The sequence below is a fragment of the Ptiloglossa arizonensis genome, chromosome 11 (genome assembly GCF_051014685.1).
Source record: "Ptiloglossa arizonensis isolate GNS036 chromosome 11, iyPtiAriz1_principal, whole genome shotgun sequence".
In the NCBI taxonomy this organism is placed as follows: Eukaryota; Metazoa; Arthropoda; class Insecta; order Hymenoptera; family Colletidae; genus Ptiloglossa; species Ptiloglossa arizonensis.
This window is the reverse complement of record NC_135058.1, coordinates 17,462,847-17,486,111: the sequence shown is the minus strand read 5'-3', so window position 1 is coordinate 17,486,111 and position 23,265 is coordinate 17,462,847. Positions and strand designations below refer to the sequence as shown.

Here is a 23,265-nt window from a genome sequence, read left to right as displayed (position 1 = left end):
ATTTACGCAATCGCTATCTGCCCTCGACCTGCCTCCGCAATTACCAAATGCACCGACACCCGCCGTGCGTCCAACGGACGTTTACGATTCGCGCGCAACCAAATCCGTCCGTAATACTCGTTATTACTCGTCGCAAGGAAAGAAAGTTACTCGCGTCGAGCGTCGAGTTTTCCCACGAAAGGGAGAGAATCTCCCAAGGGCGTTTTAAAGGACCTTCCAAAGGGAGCTTTAAAGGCCGTTTTAAGCGCGTGCCGGCGTTCGTTTACGGCGTTTTCGAATAATCTCGTCGCTCTTTTCGCGATCCCTTCGTTATCGAGCCTTCGCGTTCGCGAACGCTTCGGAGAAAGAGAAGAAGAAGAAGAAGAAGAAGAAGAAGAAGAAGAAGAAGAAGAAGAAGAAGAAGAAGAAGAAGGAGGAGGTATCGATTTCTTCCGCGGAGAAAACAGGCGGTTCGTTCTCTTCTCGGTTTACCGTCGCGTCGCTCCTGTTCGTGTTGGATCGGTTCCGGTGGATGCGCGAGGGAAAAGGGCCTGAGTAAACAGCGACGCGAGCACCGACGAGCGCGTTCCTCGCCGAGAATTCGAGCCCGAGAACGAAACGAGCCGCGAACGATCGCGTTGCCTCGATTCTTTCCAAAGAGTCTTCTCTCGGATTCGAGAAAGGACGTAGCCTGTCGGAAAGTGTTCCTTTATTTATTTACAATATATACACGAATATTATCGTAGACCCGTTGGTAAAGAAGTATCGTCCATCGACGAGATTCGATCGAGCGATCTTTCGATTTCTCAAGGCGACACCGCCGACTCTGTTCGTGAGTCGGTCGTCTCCGCTCGCGATTCCATCTCCGTCCGTCTCGTTCCGACCGGGTCCGGCACTTTGTCGTATAAATTAACGCTCGACCCGCGAGCTCGTATCGCGCGCGAATCGCGGAGGAGAACGGATCTCGGTCCCGGTCAACCGTCGATCGTTTTCTTCGTTTCGCCGGAAGCTTCGTTCCCGAGATCCGCTCGCGACGTGTCCGCGCTCTCCGTGTAATCGGCGTCGAAGCCGTTATTGCGGTGAACGTTTCTCGCCTTCGACCAAGAATCGTCGTCCATCGGGCCGCCACCGATCACGAAAACGAAGGAACGTTGCTCGTCCTTCGAGAGAGATTTCGAGTCTTGCGAGGAGTTGGAGCGGTAGCCGGTGACGTTGTCCCCGGCGTTCGACTTGCGGTCGAAGCCGACCTCGCAACTCCGCGAGATCGTCGAGGACAACTCGTTCGTCGAGCGATAAATCTCCTTGCTCGAGTCGGTGAAACTGTTTCCTTGGTTCGATTTCGCGGCGAGGCTCTTCGAGAGGCTCTTGCCGCGCGAGAGAAGCGCGCGATCCAGAGTCATGAACGGCATCTCGAAGCAAACGCTCCAGAGAGCGGAGAACCCCATCGTGAGGCACAGGTTGCTGCAGAAGCTGCGGAGCTACGAGTTGCGTCGAAACACCGATTTCGATTAAAACCGTACGAACGAAAGTTGCGTCGGGAGAAGAAGAAAATCCTAGTCGGTACTCACGATCGACATCGGGGAAATGATCCCGGTGGTTCGAACCGTTCCGACTTCCATCAACAGGAACACGTAGTGACACAGGAAGGCGCTGTAGGTCAATCTACCGAAGGGAACCCATCCCTTCCACGAGAGAAACCGACCCAGGAAACCTACGAAATATCGACCACCGTTTGCAACAGAACGGTACACGTCTAGCTGCGTGCGTAGCTAGTTGTCCGATGCGTTTCGATCGGAGTTGGTTACCGGCGTATCCGTGAACGCTGCAGAAAATTATCCAAGAAACGGAAAAGACAAAGGCTTGCCTGTGCAAACCCGCGTAGAAACTTGCTTCCAGCTTGTCGTAAGGGTGGTCTTCGAAGTACATCCATCGCGGACCGACGATCGCGATGAAGCCGGACAAGACGGCGATCACCCAGCCAAGAATCGCGTACACCTGAAAAAAGGTTCCTCGATACCTCGCATCGGGCCTTTTTACTCACCGAACCGTACCTATAATACTTACCGACCGTATTTTCACCACTCGCGTTTGCGTCTTGTACAGAATGTAACCCAGACCCAATCCGGCCACGTAAGATCCGTATCTGTTGTAAACCTTGGTGTAAATTTGCACGTAAACGTCTGCTACCGCCAGGGGACTGATCGAACAAATAGAACACACCCGAATGAAACGAGTGTCTGCGCATCGATTAACCCTCGATTCTCGATTCTCGATTCTCGATTCTCGATTCTCGATTCGTTTATCCGTTATCCGAAAAGAAAGAAATTATCGTTACCTCTCCTCGCGGTTCGAATCGAGATCGATCGTTCCCCCGACTTGTTCGAACCTCCGTTGTTCCTCCTGAATAGAAACGCGTAACGCGATCGTTCTTCGAAATCCGTAATACGAGGCGATAGAGGGTTAAACCGCGGAACGAGTTCGGGGTACGCCGTTCGGTTAAAATTCTTCGGATTTCGACCATTCAAATTTTCACAATTTCGTGAAAGATCTCTATTGTATTTGCCAAACGTTGCTCGTCGCTCGTCGCTCGTCGCTCGTCGCTCGTCGCTCGTCCCTACCTACACCGAACGGATACCGAACGATCGAGAAGCGAACGCTCGAAGAAATCAGTGATCGCGAACGAAATATATCGGACGCTGCACCGAGACACCGCGATGCACGGACAAAGAACGGGGAAGGGTTCAAGGTCGTCGAGGAGATACGATCTTTCCTCGATTTTTACACTCACTCCTTGTAATAGAGCATGGTTCCCGGGAGCTCGTAGACGAACGTTATTACGAACGGTACGAGGACGGAGATGACGAGACTCGAGACGATAATTAGCCAGAAGAAGATCTCTCGGGTAAACCTGAGCATAGGGTACAAGAAAATCGGCGACAGCCAGACGAGTTGCATATCGGTCGCCAAGTACCAAGACTGGGACAGACACTAAAAACAAAAGAAGAGAAACGATTATCGAACGATGCGTTGGATCCGAGGAAACGTATTCTCGAGGTTTCTCGATACTCGTTTCGCGCGAATCCTTTCGGTCGCGATACCGGACGAGTCGCGCGAGAACGCGTCTCTCGCGTTCATTTTCGAACGGAATTCGCGCGCAACGAATTCTTCTCTTTCGAATTTAGAAACGAGCGATCGGTCGCGTTTCCCTCGTAAACGTTTTTCCCGTTACGCACCATCCTGGGTAGATTTACGTAGTTGTTCACGTAGAGGAGATTCGTCCACCAATTCTCCCGGCAGTAATCCTTGTTCGCGCCGACCCACTGATGCCATTGCGGACCGGTTCCGAGTTTGTAGAACAGCGTCGCGTAAAACCCGATCATCATCGCGTACGCCGGTGTCAGTCTTACGTATCGATGCAGATAGAGACCGATCACGTCGAAACGCCCTTTCGGATTCTTCTCGTTCTTCGTCATCGCCGTGTAAGCCATCAGCACTCCGCTCAGCAGGAAAAACGTGTCGGTAACGAGGTTAGCGTTCAGCAGGAACATGTTACCCCAATTCAAGTGCATCTTGAATCGCGAAACGTTCGTTACTCGTTTATTTGCCTCGGTATTTGCCTCGGTATTTACCTCGGTATTTACCTCGGTATTTACCTCGGCATTTACCTCGGAATCGGTACAGAGTTGCGTATCGTACTCACCAACGGGATCTCGTTGAGGTTGATTTTAATCCCGACCACCTCGCAATAAAGCGTATGACCGCAGATTATCCAGCAAATGCTCAGATAGCGTAATCCGTCGAGACATCTGATGGAATCTCTGCGCCTGTCGGTTCTCAAAAGATTTCTTCCGTTCGTGTAGACGGAGAACGAAGTCAGAAGAACGTCTCTCGTATCTGAACAGACGCGGCGATCGATTACGGTTGCGTTGCTACGATACGAACAACGAACGGCAAGACCGGTGGGGGGGGGGGGGGGGCAGTGGAACAACAACGAGGGAAAAGAAACGTACGCGAGTAAACGTACTCGAACCGCGAGCTTCTTTCTACGCGAAGAACCTTCCTTTTATCCAAGTATCCCGGTCTGCGTTCCATCGTTTCGCGAACGTGTGCGTTTCCTCGATGTACGGTAGCTACGCGTATCGAGCGAGTGAGCGCGACTCAAAATTCGTATCGAAGATTCGAAAGATGCTATCGTTGTCGTTGCTCGATCTCGCGATTCGATCTTTTCCCGAGATTCTCCCGCAAAGTGTCGATAAGCCGTGCCGCGATCGATCGCGTAAGAAGAACGCGGGCGCGAGTAACCCACCTTTTCGGTTCAACGGACTCGGACGGCCTTGCTTGGCGATGTCGTAACTCGTGCTGGCGATAACGATCACCGCGAATGTCGCGAGGATCGATCTGAAATGTAACACGACCCATACGTTATCAAAGGATTTCGCAAAACGATCGCCTACCGAGTATTCGTATCGTTTCCCCCTCCCAAATTGTTCGAAAGTTTGGCTTTCGGGCGAGTTTGCGATCGCTCCGCTCTCGTCTTTCCCGAAAATCCTTCGAATCTATTCGAGGGAGTGGAACGCGGGAGATCGGATGCGAGCTTGCGACGCGACTAACGCGTCCACTAACCGAGACCAATTTTTCTCGACCTCGTTTCGCGTTTCACCGTTCCTATCGACCGTACTTGAATCGCGACGGATCGCGACAGATCGCGACAGATCGCGAGCTTCGACCAGCTTCGAGAAAGGGCTTCGGTATTTACGAGCCGCGAAGCCCTCCCCCGTGGCTAGCGCAAAACTCGATCGAAAACGGCTACGTTTCTCGTAAGATCGTCGAGTTGCGTAAACCGAGAATGCACGCTGTTCAAAACAATTCTCGGACCGCGTTTTTAAACAACGTTATCGCTCGGTGAAATATTCAACCGCTCGCGTTGTGTAACGCGAGTTTTAACGACCCGGAGCACGTTTATCGGTTTCTCGAATTCAAACGTTCAAGTACGTTCGCGAGAAGACACGGTACAATCCGATTCTTCGATTCGATGCTTTGTGTTTCCTCGTTCGGGATACGAACGTTTCTCCACCGAGAACGGGCCGATTTCGAACAATATCGTAGAAAAAAGATCGGTGTTTTTTCCAACGAGGACGCGTACCCGTAACGACGTGTATTCGCGAGCGAACCTTCCCCGCGTTACGAGCCGATATCGCTCGGCGATCTATAAAAACGCGCGAGGTCGACGAGGACGCGCGACGCAAAATCCGATAAACTTTCGATCCAAAGGCGTCGTATAAGATGTTTCGATTCGGGCGTTTCGTTTAACCTTGTCTTCGGTGACTCGAGTAAATAACGACGCAAAGCCGCTCCAGACCGCTCCACACCGCTCCACACCGCTCCACACCGCTCCACACCGCTTCACGCCGCGCGATCGTTCGTCTTGCGTTACTCGAAAAGACTCAACCGTTGGCAATTCGATAAGAATATTTACATGTAAATCCAGTCGAATACGTCGAAGACCGGTCGATCCGTTTCTGCGGTGTGACAAGAGTTCTCTGGAACGTTAACCACCATATCCACCCGACCTTCCACCTTAAGAGGGTCGAGGGCGATCTCCAACGCGTCTTGGATTTCCGTGTGGTTGCAGGTCGACGGAACGCACCACATCCACTCGTAAACGACCGTTTTTCCGATCGCCTCTTTTGTACCCTGAACGAACAAATTCTCCTGTACTTTTCTTGCGCCAGTTTTCGACGCCGACACCGTTGAATCCGTATATTCGCGTTCGTTCCGTTTTATCAACGTTAATTGGATGCGATCGGAACGCGAGAAAGACCAGGGTCGTGGAGAAGAACGGGAGAATTAAGGGTTCAGCGTGGTCAGGGATGGCTGGAACGTTTCATGGCTGCAGCCGACGCGACGACCAGCTGTTTATTACTCGACTCCTTCCTAATTGTCCAATTTCTTAAGCCCGTGCGTCGTTCGACGCGTGTCACGAAATTATCGATGAATTTTATTTCGAGAAAAGTCGATCGATCGATCGTTCGATCGTTCGATCGTTCGATCGTTCGAGGAACATCGGTCTCCCTGATCTTGTTTTTGCCGCTCTACAAAGACGATCGAGATCGACGGTGGACAAGACCGAAGCTCGGTAATTAGATTTTTCTCGTAGAATCGTTCGAGGAAATTTTGTCGAGAACGAAGAAACCGAAAACGGTCGGACCGCGCGAACAAACAATGTTAACAACAATGCTCGAAGCTCGACGATAAGAAGCATCGATACACGGGCACGCCGAACGAGTCGACCGAGATAATCGTTGACAAGATCGTGCGCCGATAACGTTTTCGAACAACGACCGATAAGACGTTAAGAAATGGATCCGAGTTTGCCCGCGACGAACAATCGAACGATTCGTATCGATCTACCGATATTTTTTCCCTATTCTTTTTTTCGAAAATCTTTTCGGAATTCGTCGAAAGAACGATGAAATATCGAACCGAAAATTTTGAGCGTTTTTACGTTTCGTAAGTTTTCGCGTAAACGTAGCTACGTAGCTGGATACAGAAATGCATACGTACGTACGTATTTCCCAGTGCGAACTTCCGATGCACCGATGCGAACCATCGAACCGCAAAATATTCAACGATTCCTGTTTATCGATGAACGTATGCGAACGCGCGTCCCCGAGATCCCCGAGACGACCGTTTCAAATACGAAACGAGCTTTTCACAATTAACCGGCCGATTTCTGTCCAAAAATAGCTATTTTCCTCGCTTTCGCGTCGCGTAACGTTTTCTTATGTTCGGGAAACGTTGTCGAAAACGTTGTTCGATCGTTGACGTCGATAGCCGACCGTTCTCAATTTTTGAGAAAGTAACCTCGACGAACCGAACTGTTACCTTATCGTTCCCGTTTCCCGTTTCCCGTTTCCCGTTACGCGTATCGTTTTAACGAGCGACGCTACGCAATACTCTAGACTCGGTAAGCTGCGCGGTTACGTATGCGCGCATAAAACGGGCGTTACCGCGTTATGAACGAATTTTCGATCAAATGTTATACGCGCGATCGAGATTCACTCACCGACGCAATGGCTATATTGCGGAAGAGATCGCCGAGATCGCGTTCTCTGGGTTCACCGATGTCGTCCGTGACGTCGAATTGCACCATGGCGGTGCAGGCCTTCCCGGCGAATCCGTGTCCGCTTCTCGCTCGTAGACACTCGTCGTAATTGCCTAGCAGCTTGTAATTGCCCGTGATTACGCCCGATGGAATTTTCACGGACGCGTCGTACACTGGAATCCAGAGGAAGGTGTATGCACTTTTCTCGTAATTCCTTCTTTCACGGTTTCTCTCGATTCAACGATCAACGTTGCCATCGAAACGGTACGGTTATTTTCTCGGTACCGAGAGCAAGCGTAACCCAGCCCTTTGAAATCAAAAGTGGCGGCCTTTTTCTCGCAACGACGATCGTAAATCGAACATTCTCCAAATCGGAGACGAAGAGATTCGCGCGGTAGAATTTGAAACTTCACCGTTACCTGTAATTGCATCGTCGTTCGGGACAATTGTACGTTTTTCTCTATCGAAAGATTTTTATTTCGAACGCTTCGGGAATAAGACGAGACGTGAAAGAAGAACGAGTAAAAAGGAAAAGAAAAGGAAAGAAGACGAAGAAGAAGAAGGAAAAAAGGAGCGACGTATCGCGGGTAATTATGCGCGAATCTTGTGCAAATAATGCGACCTCGTTCGAAGAAATCCCACGTTGTACCTACCTAGTTTCCGAGCGAAACGATTTTTAACCAAATTTCGTCTCGCTTACGGCTACTTTACGCGTACTTTTCTTCGAGAGAAAGATTTTTTCCTTTTCTTTGGAAAAGTTCCATGCGTGCGATAAATGAATTTACGATGTCGCTTTTCTTTCCCGGATCGTGGTTCGATTCGTTAACGATCGTTTGGGCCGAATCAATGATCACCGAAACGAAACGAAACGAAACGAAACGAAACGAAACGAAACGAAACGAAACGAAACGAAACGAAACGAAACGAAACGAAACGGAATCCGATTTCGATATCGGAGAAAAGAAATTTCCCGCGGACACGTGCCGCGTTCGCGTTGGCATTTAATAATCGTTCGCGCTTTGTAACAAATCGGATGGAACCGGTTGACGTTGTACCGCGAGACAACCGATGCGTCAAGGAGTTCTTCTGTCCTCAATCTCCTCGATGATAACGACGTTCCGCGTTTTAAGAGAAACTTTGAACATCTTTAACGAAGCGAGGTTAAAAACAGTCCCTCGAAAGAGACACCTCGAAGATCGGAATCATGAACGAAACGACCGATTATTTCTTTACGAATTTTACGATACGAGTGGGCATTTTACGGTTGCGATTGCACGTACTTGGAGCATAATCGAAATCGGAGCAGAAACTATTCGCTATCCGAGCTTGGTACCGAGTTATCCCCGCCGTAGGCAAGAATCGTTGGAAAAAAGCTTTCGGTACGAATTGCCACCTGGAGTTCGAGCCGGGGAACGTTAAAACGCGGTGTACAGGATTTATCGTAAGGAAAATTCGTAAACGAACGAATCGTATCGGAGAGTCGGTGTTTCCTGTATACCAACTGTTTTACTTCGAACGAGAATAATTCTTTCCACGAAAGCGTGTAAACGTAAACAAATCTAGACAACACGAATATACGTAACGTGTAGCGAGATAATGTTCGTTTACGAGTATTTTCGATTGTTCGCGTGTACATCGAGCGTACATTTTATATCGTCGTACCGTACGAACGTTGAGAAATTTGAAATACTTTGTAGCGAAATCTTCGAAATGGACTTCGAAATTGTTAAATTCGCGATAAAATTTCGAAACGAAATCGTCTCGTATAATTGGGTTTCGTAGTTTATACGAGCACACCGATATAAATAATTTATACTTGGTTACGCAATCGTAGAAAAACTTTCTTTCGAAGATTTTCTTCCCTCGTTTCATCCGTTTCTCGATAAAGGTATCGAGAATTAAAAAACGATTGAACGTTCGATCAGCCTAACCGAGATTTCGAACAGCGAACGTAACGAGAGTGGCTCGTCTGCGGTTTCAAGGAGCATCGATGGGTAAAAATCTTGCAAATTGTACGCGAGTCGACTGTCCGTTCAATGTCGTTCGGTGCAAGCGCACGACTGCGTACACGGAAGTGCGCGGTAACGTAAATTGTAATACGAATCGACTCGATTCGGTTCGATTCGGCTCGGTTCGACTCGGTTCGACTCGACGGAGGGAAAACGTGGGTCCGATATCATGGATTTTTTCATCGATGTTCGACGAGCGAGAATGCGCGAACCCGCGGTCCGCTATCGCTCGTAAACAAACGTACATCGACGAGAGACCAAGGAAACCGTTCGAGTTGGCGTTTCCCAAACTGTGCGCGAACAAAATCTTTGGTTAATTTACCGAAAAACCGGATAATCGAAACGATCCTAACCGGCGAGAGAAATTAATCGTAGACGATCGTGCGTAAGTACCGGGGACGTACAAATACAAGTACGGACTGTTACGTTACGGTAGCTCTTTATCGGATAGGTTATCCGTCGATAGTTGCGCGAAACTCGATACTCGCAAAAATTATCGGCTCGGTTTTCTACTCGCTATCGAAGATTTATCGTATCTCTTATTCTTGTTTCACCGTTTTCGGAGAAATATCGTTTCCTACGTTAGGAAACGTAACGGCGTTCTTTTCGAATAGGAACGAAGGTTTCCGTGTAACCAACGTTCGTTCGAAATTGAACAAAGAACCTTTCCCTTTTAACGAAATTTTCACAAAATCGTACATTTTACGGACGTTGTACGTATACGATTTACTCCCGAACCGAACGCGACAACTCGACGTAGAGGCAGAGTTGTATCTCGCGAGGACCAGGCTAAGGAACACCGAAACCGAGCGATTCGAGGAACTGCCCCGGGATAAGCTTTTCGACGATCCAACGGAGAGAAATCGCGACGTACCGCGACACAGAGTACCATTGTACGCACAATTCGGTATCACGGCACGGGCCGTTTCTTCAAAGTATGCGAATACTCGAACGAATTGAAAAAACTCCTGGTCGCGAACGATTCCCGGCTAAAAATGTTCCGTATCGTCGGGGAACACGCGATCTTCGTGGAATCGAAGAGTCTCGGATCAACGTGTCTTTTACCTCGTTTAGAGGCCTCGAGATCCTCGACTCGCGGGATTATTATCGACCTTCGCTCGAGTCTCGTGGGACCGGCGGCGCAGTTTTATTGTTTCGGAGCACAATTTTTCACGCCGGATGGTTTTCGATAAAAAATTCCGCCATAGAAACTTGGCCACGCGACCAATTGAATCGTAATTTACGATCGTTTCCATCGTTTTCTGACGCGGTAAATATCGATTCCTGTGAAACTCGTAAATCCTTGCACCGGTTTTGGTCGAAAGATTTTTCCTCGACGATACTCGACGAAACCGTAGGCTAATTTCGCACCGATGTCATTTTTCGAAAAAGGAAAACCACCTGCTCCTCTTCTCGGTGAATTGAATTTCGGGCGCAAAATCGCGAAAGATGTCGCGCGTCTCGAATGTCAGCCATTCGTTCGCCATCGTCCGATTCGATAGAAAATTTTCCTCCGGTTCGCCTCACCGCGCCTTACCGCTCCTCACCGCGCCTCACGGTGCCTCGCTTCATCGCGTCTCACCGCGCCGCGTCGTCGCTCGGATAAAAAGTCCTCGCTCGCGATACAGAGAACGCTCTCGGCCGTCATCGATGAAGATATCGACGGAGGAGCGAACGAACTCGTGACCTTAGAATACTAATTCGTTTGAAATGCGCGTCCGAATAAATCGGTAATTTCCAAGACGGTACGGTGTTATTCCCATCCGCCGCCGCCGCCGCCGCCGCCGCCGCCGCCGCCGCCGCCGCCGCCGCCGCCGTCACCGCGTCCCTGGGAAAATCGTTTTCGCAATCTCTTTCCTGTTCGTATTTCGACGACACATTGTTCTCGAAAAGTGCATTCTCGATGTTTCTGGAAACGTTTTCCCGCGCAACGGTTTCAATTTCGCCTCTTCGTTTCGATCTTCGTATTCTTTTTGCGCAGAACTTGTACTTTTCTAACTAGACGTATACGATGTTCGTGAAAAGTACGCGGCGACTCGACCCGCGAGAAGGTACCGCCCTTCGGAAAATACTTAAATCGGGAATTTGGAACAAGCTTCGTTTCGATTCGTTCCGTTTCGTTCGGATCGCGCGACTCTCCTTGAACATTGGCAAGCCCTTCGAACAATCCGCGTATACAAAACGACGCTTTCGTAACTTCATCGATGGACGTTCATCGTTTTTACGCTCGACGTTTGATTTCGGAATAAAAAGAAAAATTTACACGACCAGCCTTGAACCGTACGGTTGTACGGTTGTACGGTTGCACGGTTACACGGTCGCACGGTCGCACGATCCCGCGATCCTCGATTTATTCCGTGGAGTTGCGTAAGAACGGTTCCTGAATCGATCGATTCGTAGAAACGAAACAAAGGTCGCCGATAAAAAGAAAAACGTGCAAACCGTTCGTCCACGGATTCCCGTTTGTACGCGCCAATAATTACGGACGAAGACGCAGCGAACATCGTTCGTAAATTTTTGCGTAATCTTGGTACCGTTTACGAATCATCGCGAACATTTCTTTCGGTAAGAGATCTCTCGATCGCGGTCATTTTTTACGCTGTTCGAATACCGAATCGATCGACTACGGGAACTATCGGTTTACGAACCGAGAGAACCGAACGTGTACCTTGGAAACGATCGTGCGACGTGCGATCATTTTCGGAACACGAATCGAGCGGTACGTACCTGCGACGAGTGACGGATCCGCGATACCCGTAACGAGAGACCCGTGATCGAAATTTCACGCGTTCTTTCCCCAATTTTTCGCAAATCGGTCGCAAATCGAATCTATTAGACATCGCGAGACGCATCGAAACAAACAATTACGCGGACGCGTGTTCGCAACGACCTACTTGAATAATTTCCGTATAAATACAGATAATGGTAACGATAGTAATAACGTCGACTTCCTTGTACTACGGTCGATAAACGCGGAGAACGCGCATCGATGAAAAAAGAAGAGCTCGTAACGCGAGCGAGCAGCGTAACGCGGCGCATTCGGTAAAACGATGGATGCGTTTTTCTTATCGCGACATCGCGAATAGATAACGCGATAAGAAGAATAAACGTAGATCTTTCGACGGTACCACGATCTGCCAACGAAAGTTCGCTCGCACGTACTGGTCTTTTACCGATAACGCGGTAACGAAGCTATTGAAATTGAATTCTGCGGAGAGATTGAAAAAACTGCAACGAAAGAAGCGCGTCCGACAAGAATGTTTTTCTTAGTAGGATATCGTGCTACCGCGAACAGATAACATCGAATATCGGATTGTTCCGGTCCGATCGACGAACAAGAAAATCGGAATCGGTTTAAAACTCGTGGGAACGACGTTTCTTCGCGCGCGACGTTCCTTCTCGTCTCTCGCTCGATCGCTAATTGGCTCCTGTGAAACGAGCTTAAGAGACGCGTTTGTTTCCCCTTTGAAAAGAGGAAAGATCGATCGATCATCGGTCAGCGAGCAAAAAGACCGACGTCCGATACACAAGGACGGTCATCGGCACCATCGTTGTTCCTTGTTGACCCAGTTTGCGCACGATGCACCACGCACCACGCACAACGCACCACGCACCACGCACCACGCACCACGCACCACGCACCACGCACCACGCACCACGCACCACGCACCACGCACCACGCATTACGCACCACGCATTACGCACCACGCACCACGCGCCACACACCACGCGTACATCGATTCACGGATTCGTCAGAATTTCTCGCGTATTTCTCGCGCTCGTTGTTCGCGCGCCTCGCTTCCACGTGGTTTTTTTACAAGGTGATCGAAGCCGCAACGTGGCCGAGCGGATGCAAGAGAAGAAATACGCGCGAAAGGCGACGAGACGAAGAAACGGCTGAGATGAAAATTTTCGCAACGAAAATTCGACGATTTCGACGAAAATCGGTCACAGACGATTCTCAATTTCCACCTTCGAGGTCGATATTCGCGCAAAGATCAAGAGCTAACGCGGACAGAGGTAGGCAGACGTATGCGCGCCAATGAACTCCGACGTTAGTACTTATCGGCGAAATCGGTATTTCTAATAGAGTTACGGTACAGTTATCGAAATGGTAATGTCAAACACGAGTACCTGTACCACTATCGAATTCCAACAGTGGTACAGGCACTCCAAAGAGGCTCGCCCGTAGCTAATGAAATTTTAAAGAAACAACGGTATCGACTATCGACTATTCGCGAACGAAACGCGTCCAAAGATAAGAAGAAGCTGCGAAAAAATAAGATTTTTCCCTTCCGCGTCGAAACGATTGAATAGTAATAGCAACGGTATTTATCGCGAACACCGAAATTCAAGCTTCTCGAAGCGATACGAGTTTATTTATACGAGACTTTGTAAATACGTAAGACTTTGTATTAAGTTGTTTTCAGGTACGGTTATCTGCCCCTGACCGAAGTCTCTGCGATACGTAAAATACTCGTTGTAATATCTTTCGAGATTCTCCGAGGTTATCCGAGCTTTTCCGGCGGAAAAGGTTAAGTTGGATTCCGGAGATCGGTGTACAAGCATCGAGTTGGAAAATACGTTCCTAACGCGTTCCTAACGCGTTCTCGACGCCGACCCTTCTCGAGAGCAGTGTCGATCTCCCTTCGTAAGAAAGTGAATCGGAACCGGTACCGACTCGCTTTTTTCCAATTTATCCTTTCCAAACTATGGTTGCTATTAGGAGCTACTAGGACAGGCGACATCGTAAAACTCTCGTCGAAAGTGTGAGTCGCGTAAAAAGCGTTTATCGTGAAATTGATCCGCTTTTTGAGGAAAAAGAGCACCCAACGAAGGTATTTACGAATCAAATTTGAAGTTTCTCGAGCCGACAGCGACCGATGTATCGTTCCGAGGCTGACACGCTCGAATACGCGACACACAAATTCGTACTCGGGAAGATAAAAGAAAAATCGTTCAATTTCAGGAAGCGCAGAAAATGATTCTTCGCCGCGAACAGGACTATACGTACGTATATCGTAGGTGTATCGTACGTATACGGATATAGATTGTAGGATCGTATCCTCGTTCACGTTCGATCGTTCGATCGTTCGTTCGTTCGTTCGTTCGTTCGTTCGTTCGTTCGTTCGTTCGTTCGTTCGTTCGATAGAAAAATTGGATAAACGAAATAACGTGCGACGAGTATCGGCGCAAAACGTTATGCAATTAATACGATGTTTAATGGACATTATCGGCGCAGAGCGCGCAAATTTCCGTTTATCGTGGTGTTAATGGATTTACGGATCAGTGGAGCTCGATTTAATTAAAGCAAACATTGAAAACAAGAGCGACGAGTGATGTTTTTGCATTGCACGAGGCATTGTTTTGTTTCTCGACGTAATTTAAGTACTTACGTCGTATCGATGGCTTCGTTGATACGATCGCAGCGACGACTGTAAACACAGCCACGCTTATTTTTCGCTTCGAGCGACCGAATCGATCAGAAATTCGCGACGACGATCCGAATTCCGCGTAATTAAATCGATGCCGCGGTCGGGACCGGGCCGTAACGATCCGAAGGACAGGTAGACGAAATTCGATCTCTCCTCGAAACGGTAAGAGCGAGCGAGAAACGCTCCGAGTCTAGTAGGAAACTGCGAGACCGCGCATCCTCGTAATAACCGACAACGATTGTGGTTAATTGTGATACATTTTTACGGAAAGTAATACGCAGATCTCGATAATTTTCGCTAAATTTTACGTTTCTTTACTCGTATTCGACGGAGAGTTATCCACGGGGAACGTAACGTTACGAAGAAACACCTTTATTCCGCGATCCCGTCAAACGGCTAACAAAATAGATATCTCTTATTTTCAACGGCTATTATTTTGCCGGCAAGTGTCCGTATCGAAGGAAAGCAAACAGTCTCGACGAATCGATTTGTCTGGGCTTTCGAAAAACGTTCGTTCGTTCGTTCGTTCGTTCGTTCGTTCGTTCGTTCGTTCGTTCGTTCGTTCGTTCGTTCGTTGGTATTAAAGTTACGCTTCGTAAAGAAACCGATTCTCGAACCGTTCGAGTGCGCGTAGAGTACCTCCCGAGAAACTCGTTGCCATCGATCGAAGAAAATCGATTCTTCGGTACGCGTGAAAAATGAAATTTGTATCGGTGGTTTTTCGCTATTTACTGGAACGTTTTATTCGCCTCCGGTAGATAGATCGTTCGTAAGACCACTCTTCCAGCGATGAAAGTAAAAATCGGAAAAACTGGACTTCTCTATCGCGGTCGATCGCGCGTCGGAGATAACGCCCGAACGCGTTCGGTGCGAGCGATTCGAAGAAAACGGTGGGGATCAATTTTCAACATCTCGCGAGAGAAAATTTTTAACGATTCGAGAAACATTGTTGCACAACGAACGGAACGGTGCTGCGTAGACCCGTCGTTGCTCGTTGACTCGTGTTACTCGGCGAAGGAAACTCGATTAATTTTTAGTCACCGATAATGGTGTAATCTTCTACTTGCGGTTCTTCGGGGTCGATGCGGATATATTTAATATTTTTGCGCGTTACAATTTTCATCGACGGCACAAACAGCTCGCGGATTTCGACGCGAACGCGTTTAACGTTCTCGTCGATAAACGGCCAACACGGAGATATTTGTTTACCTTGGATCCGAACGATTTTCTCGTTAAGTATCTCTTGCCGATCATTTATCGAACAAGGTATCGAGGATACGCGAGGAGCAAAATCTTTTGCTACGGTTTACTACGTTTCCTAACGTCGCGTCATCGCGTGGCTGCAACGATGAAATTACAAGCTGCGAAAGAAAACGATCGTTTTCTTTCTCTCGAAGGAGGCTCGACCGTAGATATCGCTTCGTCGCTCCCTTTCGATACGATTTCGCGTTTCCGAAATCGACGCTGAATAGCTCCGCGAGCGAACGGATCTCCTCGAACGGTATTTTTACGGTAGCGACTTCTAACGCTCGCTTTCTATTTCGAAGAACCGGCATATAGGGTTCACCGACCCGCGAAACCAATTGAGCAATCCACGAAACCGAGGCCCGGCTGCATCGATCGTCGAAGCCGATGGAAGAACGACCGTACGTCCGAAAAATCGTTACCTCGACCATCACCGATCGAGTCCTCTTCGCCAACCGAACTTCTCCTACCTCTCGAAAAAGAATCCTCTCGAAACAATCGGAAAACCCAACTACCCGCGTACCTACGTATCTCTCTATCGGAACTAATAATATATATATATATATATATATATATATATATATATATATATATATATATATATATGTGAAAACGTTTAACATCTGGTACAAGATGTTTCTCTAAATGTAAAATAATGTCGCTGTTTCGAAACGAAACAAGACCGATCATCGTTCGATCGTTCATACCTACGAAATAAATTGTTTCCCATCGAGTCTGTCGAGTTTCTTAAAGTTTCGAAAGCGTCGCGTCGAGTTTGCTTTTTCTTCGCAATGCGCCAAGATCGGCTCAACCTTCGTACCAAGAGTCGGACATGTTGCCGAAACTGTTTTTGCTTCTCGGTAGATTCTTTCGAAAACTCTCGATAAACTTTCGAGAGAAATTACGAAATTGCTTCTTCTTGAAAAGAAAAGTTCAACATTCGTCGAAGGAACGCGTCGATTGGTCGGTTCGTCGGTTCGTCGATTCGTCGGTTCGCCGATTCGTCGATTCGTCGGTTCGTCGATTAATCGTGATACGCGTTTCGAAGGTGTACAACGATTGCATCTTGCGGTCGTTCGTTTTTCGTAACGAGGACGCAAGTTTTATCGACGCTTGTTACGAATTTCTTTCGCAATTTGCTCGCGAGATCGGAGACACGTCGCGAGGCGCCAAGGTGTCGATTTAACGGGAAATTACATTTAGGGTAAGCGTCGACGAAAACGTTCCGTTCGGCAAAGTTTAGTCGCGAAAGGTCCGTATACGATCGTGTATCGAAACGAGTCGTTGCGCCGTTTCAATTTCCGTTCTTACCGCGATCGTACCCGATTTTCGTGCACCCGATCCGATCGTCGAGTTCAACGGAAAAGCTCCGAAGGCTAAAAATGTATCGAACGTTTCATTTGCTCGAACGGAGCAAAGTCCGAGCTTTTTGTGTCGGCAGAATTATGATTTCGATCGTGGAATTCTAGTTTTCCTTTCGATACCTCGATACCTTCGATACTTCGAGACCGTCTAAAAATAAACGAAACGAGCCGAGCGTGTAACTTCGTTTCGACGATCGTTCCAATAATAAACGTCAACGTCGAGCGCTTTTCGCGTTAACGCAATTTTCTCGCAACGTTGAATTTCTTCGACTCGTTTTTCACAGCGTTATCGCAGAGTTCAGTTTGTATTCGCAAAGAAAACCAATTCGAACATCCCCGTTGCTCTATTTTTGTTCTTTGTTGTTCAACGCGCTGTACGCGTAACGAGCAACGTTCTTTCGCAACGTTTAAACGTTAAGGTGACTAGATGCTTTTTTCCCTCGATCGTTCGATGCGAGGAGAACTCGCGGTGTACACCATCGAGCATATTTTTTCATTTCCCGATCCACGATACGGCCTCCCCCGACGAAGGATTTTCTAACTGCGTATTCGCGTTAACTCGTAAAATTGTTCGAACAACGTCGGACGAAACGAGACGTACCGCTGCGCAAAAAGATTCTTTTCGATGCGTTTCGTTGGATACTTGACATCGAAGTGGCAGAATTTTCGGCACAAGTATTTCTTTCCGCGGTTCTCGCAACGAAGTTTCGTACAGATACGTACCCGTAAGTATTTATGTATCGAGACGTCGAATGCAATTCCACTCTTCGTAGAAAGGAATTAGCAATCGCGAAGATTAACGTCTATTTTCGCATTGTTTGAAATTATACGAACCTGGTGCGAAGTTTCTTGGTCGCACGTTTGGACGCGAGACATTTTTTTTATCGTATATAAGTTAATTCGCGTTATCTTATCGCGAAACGAAAATTTCGATCGATCGACCGTGAACAACGTTTTCGTTTGTTTTCGAAGCCGTAGATCGATGGCACTCGGCGGAAGCAAGAAAGGGAGAAAGCGTAAACTTACTCTGTAGAGCCCAGGGCGCGTAGCGAGTAACTTGCTCCAAATAAATCGCACTATCTTCGAGGCACTGCTCGGACGCACCGTCCAAGGGTGCGAAGGGTTTCGCGAGGAAGTCCAGGAGAACGGTTTCCGGTTTGTCGGTGGCGTTTACCGGTGAATGGAACCCGCCGAGAAGAAGGAAAGGTAAAACGACGGGGAAAAGTCGGTTAAAACGCATCGTGCGCGCGTGTCTTTCGGGACCGAAGCACGTGGCGTCCCTGCGGTCAACTATCCACCGATCCATCGGCGGGCAAAGGTGTGCGCGTGTGCCTGCCTGCCTGCCTGCCTGCCTGATTGACTGACTGACTGCCTGCCTGCCTGCCTGCGTGGCCACGCGTAAAAGGAACGGCAAGTACGAGACGTCAAAACGTGAACTGTACGTTCTGTCAATCGCTGGTGCATTTATATATTACCGAAGGCGCTGGCACGATGATGGGGGTAAGAGCATTCGACTCCGATGGGCAACACTCTTATCGATGCGACCGAGGATTACGCGCCGCGCGTAATGTGTCTTCTCCTCTTTTGTCGGAGAGGAGCGGAGAGGGAAGGAGAGGAGAGGAGAGGAGAGGAGAGGAGAGGAGAGGAGAGGAGAGTGGGAGCGCGCGTGCGACACCGTGGAAGGAATTCGACGACGAGAAAGATACTCGCCAAAGATTACGGGATCGACCAACTTTTTCCGCCCAATACCTACTATTCGCGTTTCTCGATCTCTCTTCGAAACAGTTTGGTCGTTGGTCCGTGGAAAAGTCTATCCGTTTGAGCTTTTCGAGTCGCGAGCAAAGTCTGAGAAACCGCACGGACAAGTTTTCGTGGAAAACCGAACGAAAACGTACAGAGGGACCGATAACGCGTACGGAGAACTCGCAAAAAACGTAAACATCGGGAACTTGGGTCGGGAAGCGCGCTCCGAGATGACAGGTCGAACAACAACGATCCGTAAAATACGTCTCTCCTTGACTCGCGAGACCGAAAAGAAGAAGGAAGTAGCGGAAAGTTGCTCGGTTGAAAAGAATTTGTCCACCGAACGACTACTTTTACAAGTAAAAACGTATACGGTTACTATTTACGTTTGTTCAAATTTACGGTGTACTCGCTTGAATCGAATATCGTTAAGAGGAGCAAAGTCGACCGAGAACGCGTACCGTAATTCGCGCTTCGAGCGTTATTTAGGGACACGCGTTTGCAAACGGTTTGTAAACACCGATGACCTTGACTCGCACGAACCTCGGACCTAGGACGGAACGCATCGATGGTACTCGTCGTCGCCGATTTGCTCCGAAATGGACTAAATTTATTTCCTTAAAAATGATTTATTAAATATATATATATATATATATATATATTCCGACAAGAAGCTGCGCGGTCGGGTATTCGTTCACCGAGTTTACGCTCACGTATACGTTTTACGAAAAATTAACGATACCGAAATAATATTCGTTTCGGCCGTGCCAGCGAAAATGGATTCGCTTCTCCGTTTGTTGAACAAAGGACTCGGCGTTTACGGGTTTACATCGATGGACGATAGATGGAGCACCGGAGAAGCTCCGGGGGAAGACGCGATAGGGGATAGTTACACCTTGCCGAGGAACGGCCAACCGATAGGTGATTTCTTGCCCCTGAAACGTAAAATAGCGAACCGAGAGAAACACTATTGCCAATTTAACCCGTTTCGAAGATCGAACGAACACGAAAAGGACGCGTCTACGTCTCTTTTACCGTCTACGCGAGTGAACCGATATCGTTGGCGACTGAAATTCGTTAAATATCGACGACCGAACGAAATGGATATTGCGATCGATATCGTTTACCATTAACGCACCTAACGTACCTAACGTACCTAACGTACCTAACGTACCTAACGTGCACTCGTTCTAACGGATGATCAAAATTATCGTAAGACCTGTAAGTTTTTAACGCGAATTATAAAAAACGATTATACGGCCAAAGAGAAAGATTTTTGTTCGCGCGAAATAAAAGAATCGTGATAGGGTACAACCTCGATTGCGTACACCGCGTCGACGAAATTGGAGAGGGAATAATAACGAGCATAGTCGAGGTATATTGCGCAACTAGGGCCCGTTCTCGTCGCATTTACTAGATTATCGCAGAAATTTTAACGATCGAACTTCTACCGTAGACGGAACGAACCGAAATCTTCGTGGTCGATCGCCAATCTGTAATAATCCACGAACAACGTTCGATCGAAGAAAATAATAAAAGAAACAGGTTATCGGCCGGGAGCGATTCTATCGAAAAGAACGGAAATTACGACGCACGCGTGTCGTCGTAACACAATGAGCCTTTCCGGTCCGCAACATCTTTCGCCCACTCTCTTCCCAGTTAGCGGACCTAACTTCCAATTTTGCACCGCCCTGAAATTTTTACGGATATAATCGTAAATAAAGAAAAAAGATACAGTGTCGCGGTAGGTGCTCGCGACGACGATGAAGGTCGAACGAGAAATCGGGGGGATGAGAAAGGATGGCGAGAACTCTCCTCGTACAGGTAGGAGAATATCGCTGTTCGAGGCGAAAGGAAATTTTTATTCTCGGGAGAAAAATGTTCTCGAAAATGAACAGGAAGGTAAAAACTTGGCCGAGAAATTGTCGAGCATTGCGTAAACAGAATGTCCCGCGTGTCTCGTTGCATCCAATCGGAGAACAATTCTGTGGAATATACGCGATAAATTCGAATCGAATCGCTGACCGAAATTACCTGCACGTACACACCTGTGTACGTGTACAGGTATGTAGATACCTACGTGCGCGACGCGTGGAAGAATTTTCGATGAAAAAGAAACAAAACGTACGTTTGTTTCAACCAGAGTTCCGTAAACGATCGATCGATCGATAGAATTCCCCCTAAAAAGGTATCAAAGATATCATTTGGCACCATCCTTTGGTAACCCATTGTACGATGTTAGTGGAAAATAGTTTTCCATTTGTTTGGTTTGGTCGTGTTCGAGACAGAAATGCAACCGAAACGTCGATATTTACTTACGATTGATATTGAAATTATATTTGTACATTAAAATGAATCGTTTTCGAATCGTTTACTAATTTACTTTCGTTTAATACGTACCAATATTAAAAACAATTATCGTCAAATTCTAACTAAACGTTTATTTGCCTTGCAACATTTTATTCGGACAATCCTTTAAATGTGCCTTGCATCGAGCAATGCCCCGACTCCGAGCTACCGGATTATTTTCACGCGCAACGGAGTTTCTCGGCGACCGTGATGCCTCATTAACGATACAGATTTCGGCTATCGCGATGAGAAAGTTGAAAACGGGTCGATCTTTCGACGGTGAAGGCACATTATTTTCGGTAACACGCGGTACCGAGGATCGCTTTTAGAATCGAGCAGCAGAAGAAGTCAATGCTCTTTCAATGCAGAACTCCAGCTTCCTCTTCGTCTTCCGACTCGTTTTACGAACAACAGAATACGCGAAACCATGTTTCCTATCGTTCGAATAATTTCGAATAATTTCGAATAAATATATTTGTCCAAAATAATCCTTGCGGTCGGGCAACGAGAAAAATTAATTTCGATCTAATTACTTATTCGCGATTCGCGATTCGCGTTACTCGGATAATTTATTAAAATTAGCAAATAATATTTCGAATAACCATCGGATGCACCATTCGAATAAATTTAGATATAAATTTCATGATGACGACGATGATGATAATATTAAGTTGTAAACTATACTATAATAGTATATTACATTTTATATCCGTAGTGTAGTATTCTACCCCGTGGAGTGTTTGATACCGTTCTTCGCTCTGTTTTATAATAAATGCACATTATGCTTGACTACGACTCGCGATTTACTTTCTGTCTGACAGAAATAAATCGAATGAATTTTTATCGAATTACTTATAATTCGTTTTATTACAATGAAAATTTATTACAGACGCGACGAATGAAAAATGTTTCGTTATCTCTTCTCCAAATAGAATTCATTTTATTTAACATTTGTTAAATAAAAATAATTACTTGGAACAGCGAAAAAGTATAGGAAAAGATAGGAATACGAGACAAGGTAGTACACAATACCATTCGGTATTACTATCCGATTTGATCGTTGCCAGATTTTTACTCTCTATAGAAAAGATTAAACAGTTTTAAAAAGCCTACAACGTTTCTATTTATGTCGCACACTTTCTATCAAATTTCCCATAATTTTTCCTTTTATTTCCTTTTCTACGATTAATCTGTAATTTCCCTAGCTACATAAACGAGATAGATGTCTCATATTCTCGCATTTCCCTCTAATTATATATATATTACTTTACCGTAACCACCACCAATTTTACCGGCCTTGAAATATGTTTAATGGGAAGGACCACAGATATAATTATTCTAGATATAATTATTACAAATCTGACAAAGAATTACGTATGAATTTACGCCTACGCGGACGCGAGGCTACGACTCGTCTGAACATCGAATTGCCTGTCGTTAGGGGTACTTTGGTAAAAAAGTACAAAAAATAAAATAATAGATAATTGTGACTTATTTTCAATTTAGAATTATATATTCGCCCTTACTCTCTTGTAAATAAAATCGAACAAACCCAGATCGTTATAAAGCGAAAAGTAATTTTCTCGGAACGTTCGGTAACCTTCCTCCTCCAACGTATCTACTTCGAAACCGTTGAAACTGTAATCCAAATTTTATTTATAACTAAAGTCATTTTCATCTGGTAATCCGTTGTCTTCGATATAAGCATACAAAAATATATTCTTATTCGATTGTTGGTTCAACGATTCTAAAATCAGAAATTTTCAAAAATTTATAAAATCTTTTGAAACAATTTAAATATCGCTAAAGACTACAACATGTTCAAATTCAAAATATTACTCCAAAAAGTGTTCGATTTGGTATGGATTAGCTCACATACAATAATGTTAAATTATACGAATACTCTAAATAATTGCTATTCTACAGGGAATCGATATTTAAGCTCAAGTTCTCAAATTTCATTTTTATTCGTACATTTTCAGTGAAATCATAACCATTTTAAATTCTTTGCGATACAATGTCAAAATTAAATTACA

At 46.7% G+C, this 23,265-nt stretch overlaps 1 protein-coding gene across 2 annotated transcripts; it reads right to left on the bottom strand.

The window, feature by feature from the left end:
- Window positions 1–671: 671 nt before the first annotated feature.
- Window positions 672–18,587, bottom strand: LOC143152797 (O-acyltransferase like protein). Of its 2 annotated transcripts, none has more exons than XM_076323297.1 (11): window positions 18,164–18,587; window positions 7,046–7,257; window positions 5,456–5,673; window positions 4,286–4,377; window positions 3,680–3,873; window positions 3,213–3,548; window positions 2,768–2,967; window positions 2,044–2,176; window positions 1,785–1,974; window positions 1,548–1,690; window positions 672–1,457 (listed from the first exon to the last, which is right to left on the bottom strand). In XM_076323297.1, the coding sequence occupies exons 1-11, from the start codon at window positions 18,441–18,443 to the stop codon at window positions 954–956; spliced, it is 2,502 nt and encodes an 833-aa protein (XP_076179412.1). In that variant the 5' UTR covers window positions 18,444–18,587; the 3' UTR covers window positions 672–953. The 2 variants fall into 2 exon arrangements, with proteins under 2 accessions (XP_076179412.1, XP_076179413.1); XM_076323298.1 differs by having other exon boundaries at window positions 2,044–2,122.
- Window positions 18,588–23,265: the final 4,678 nt, after the last annotated feature.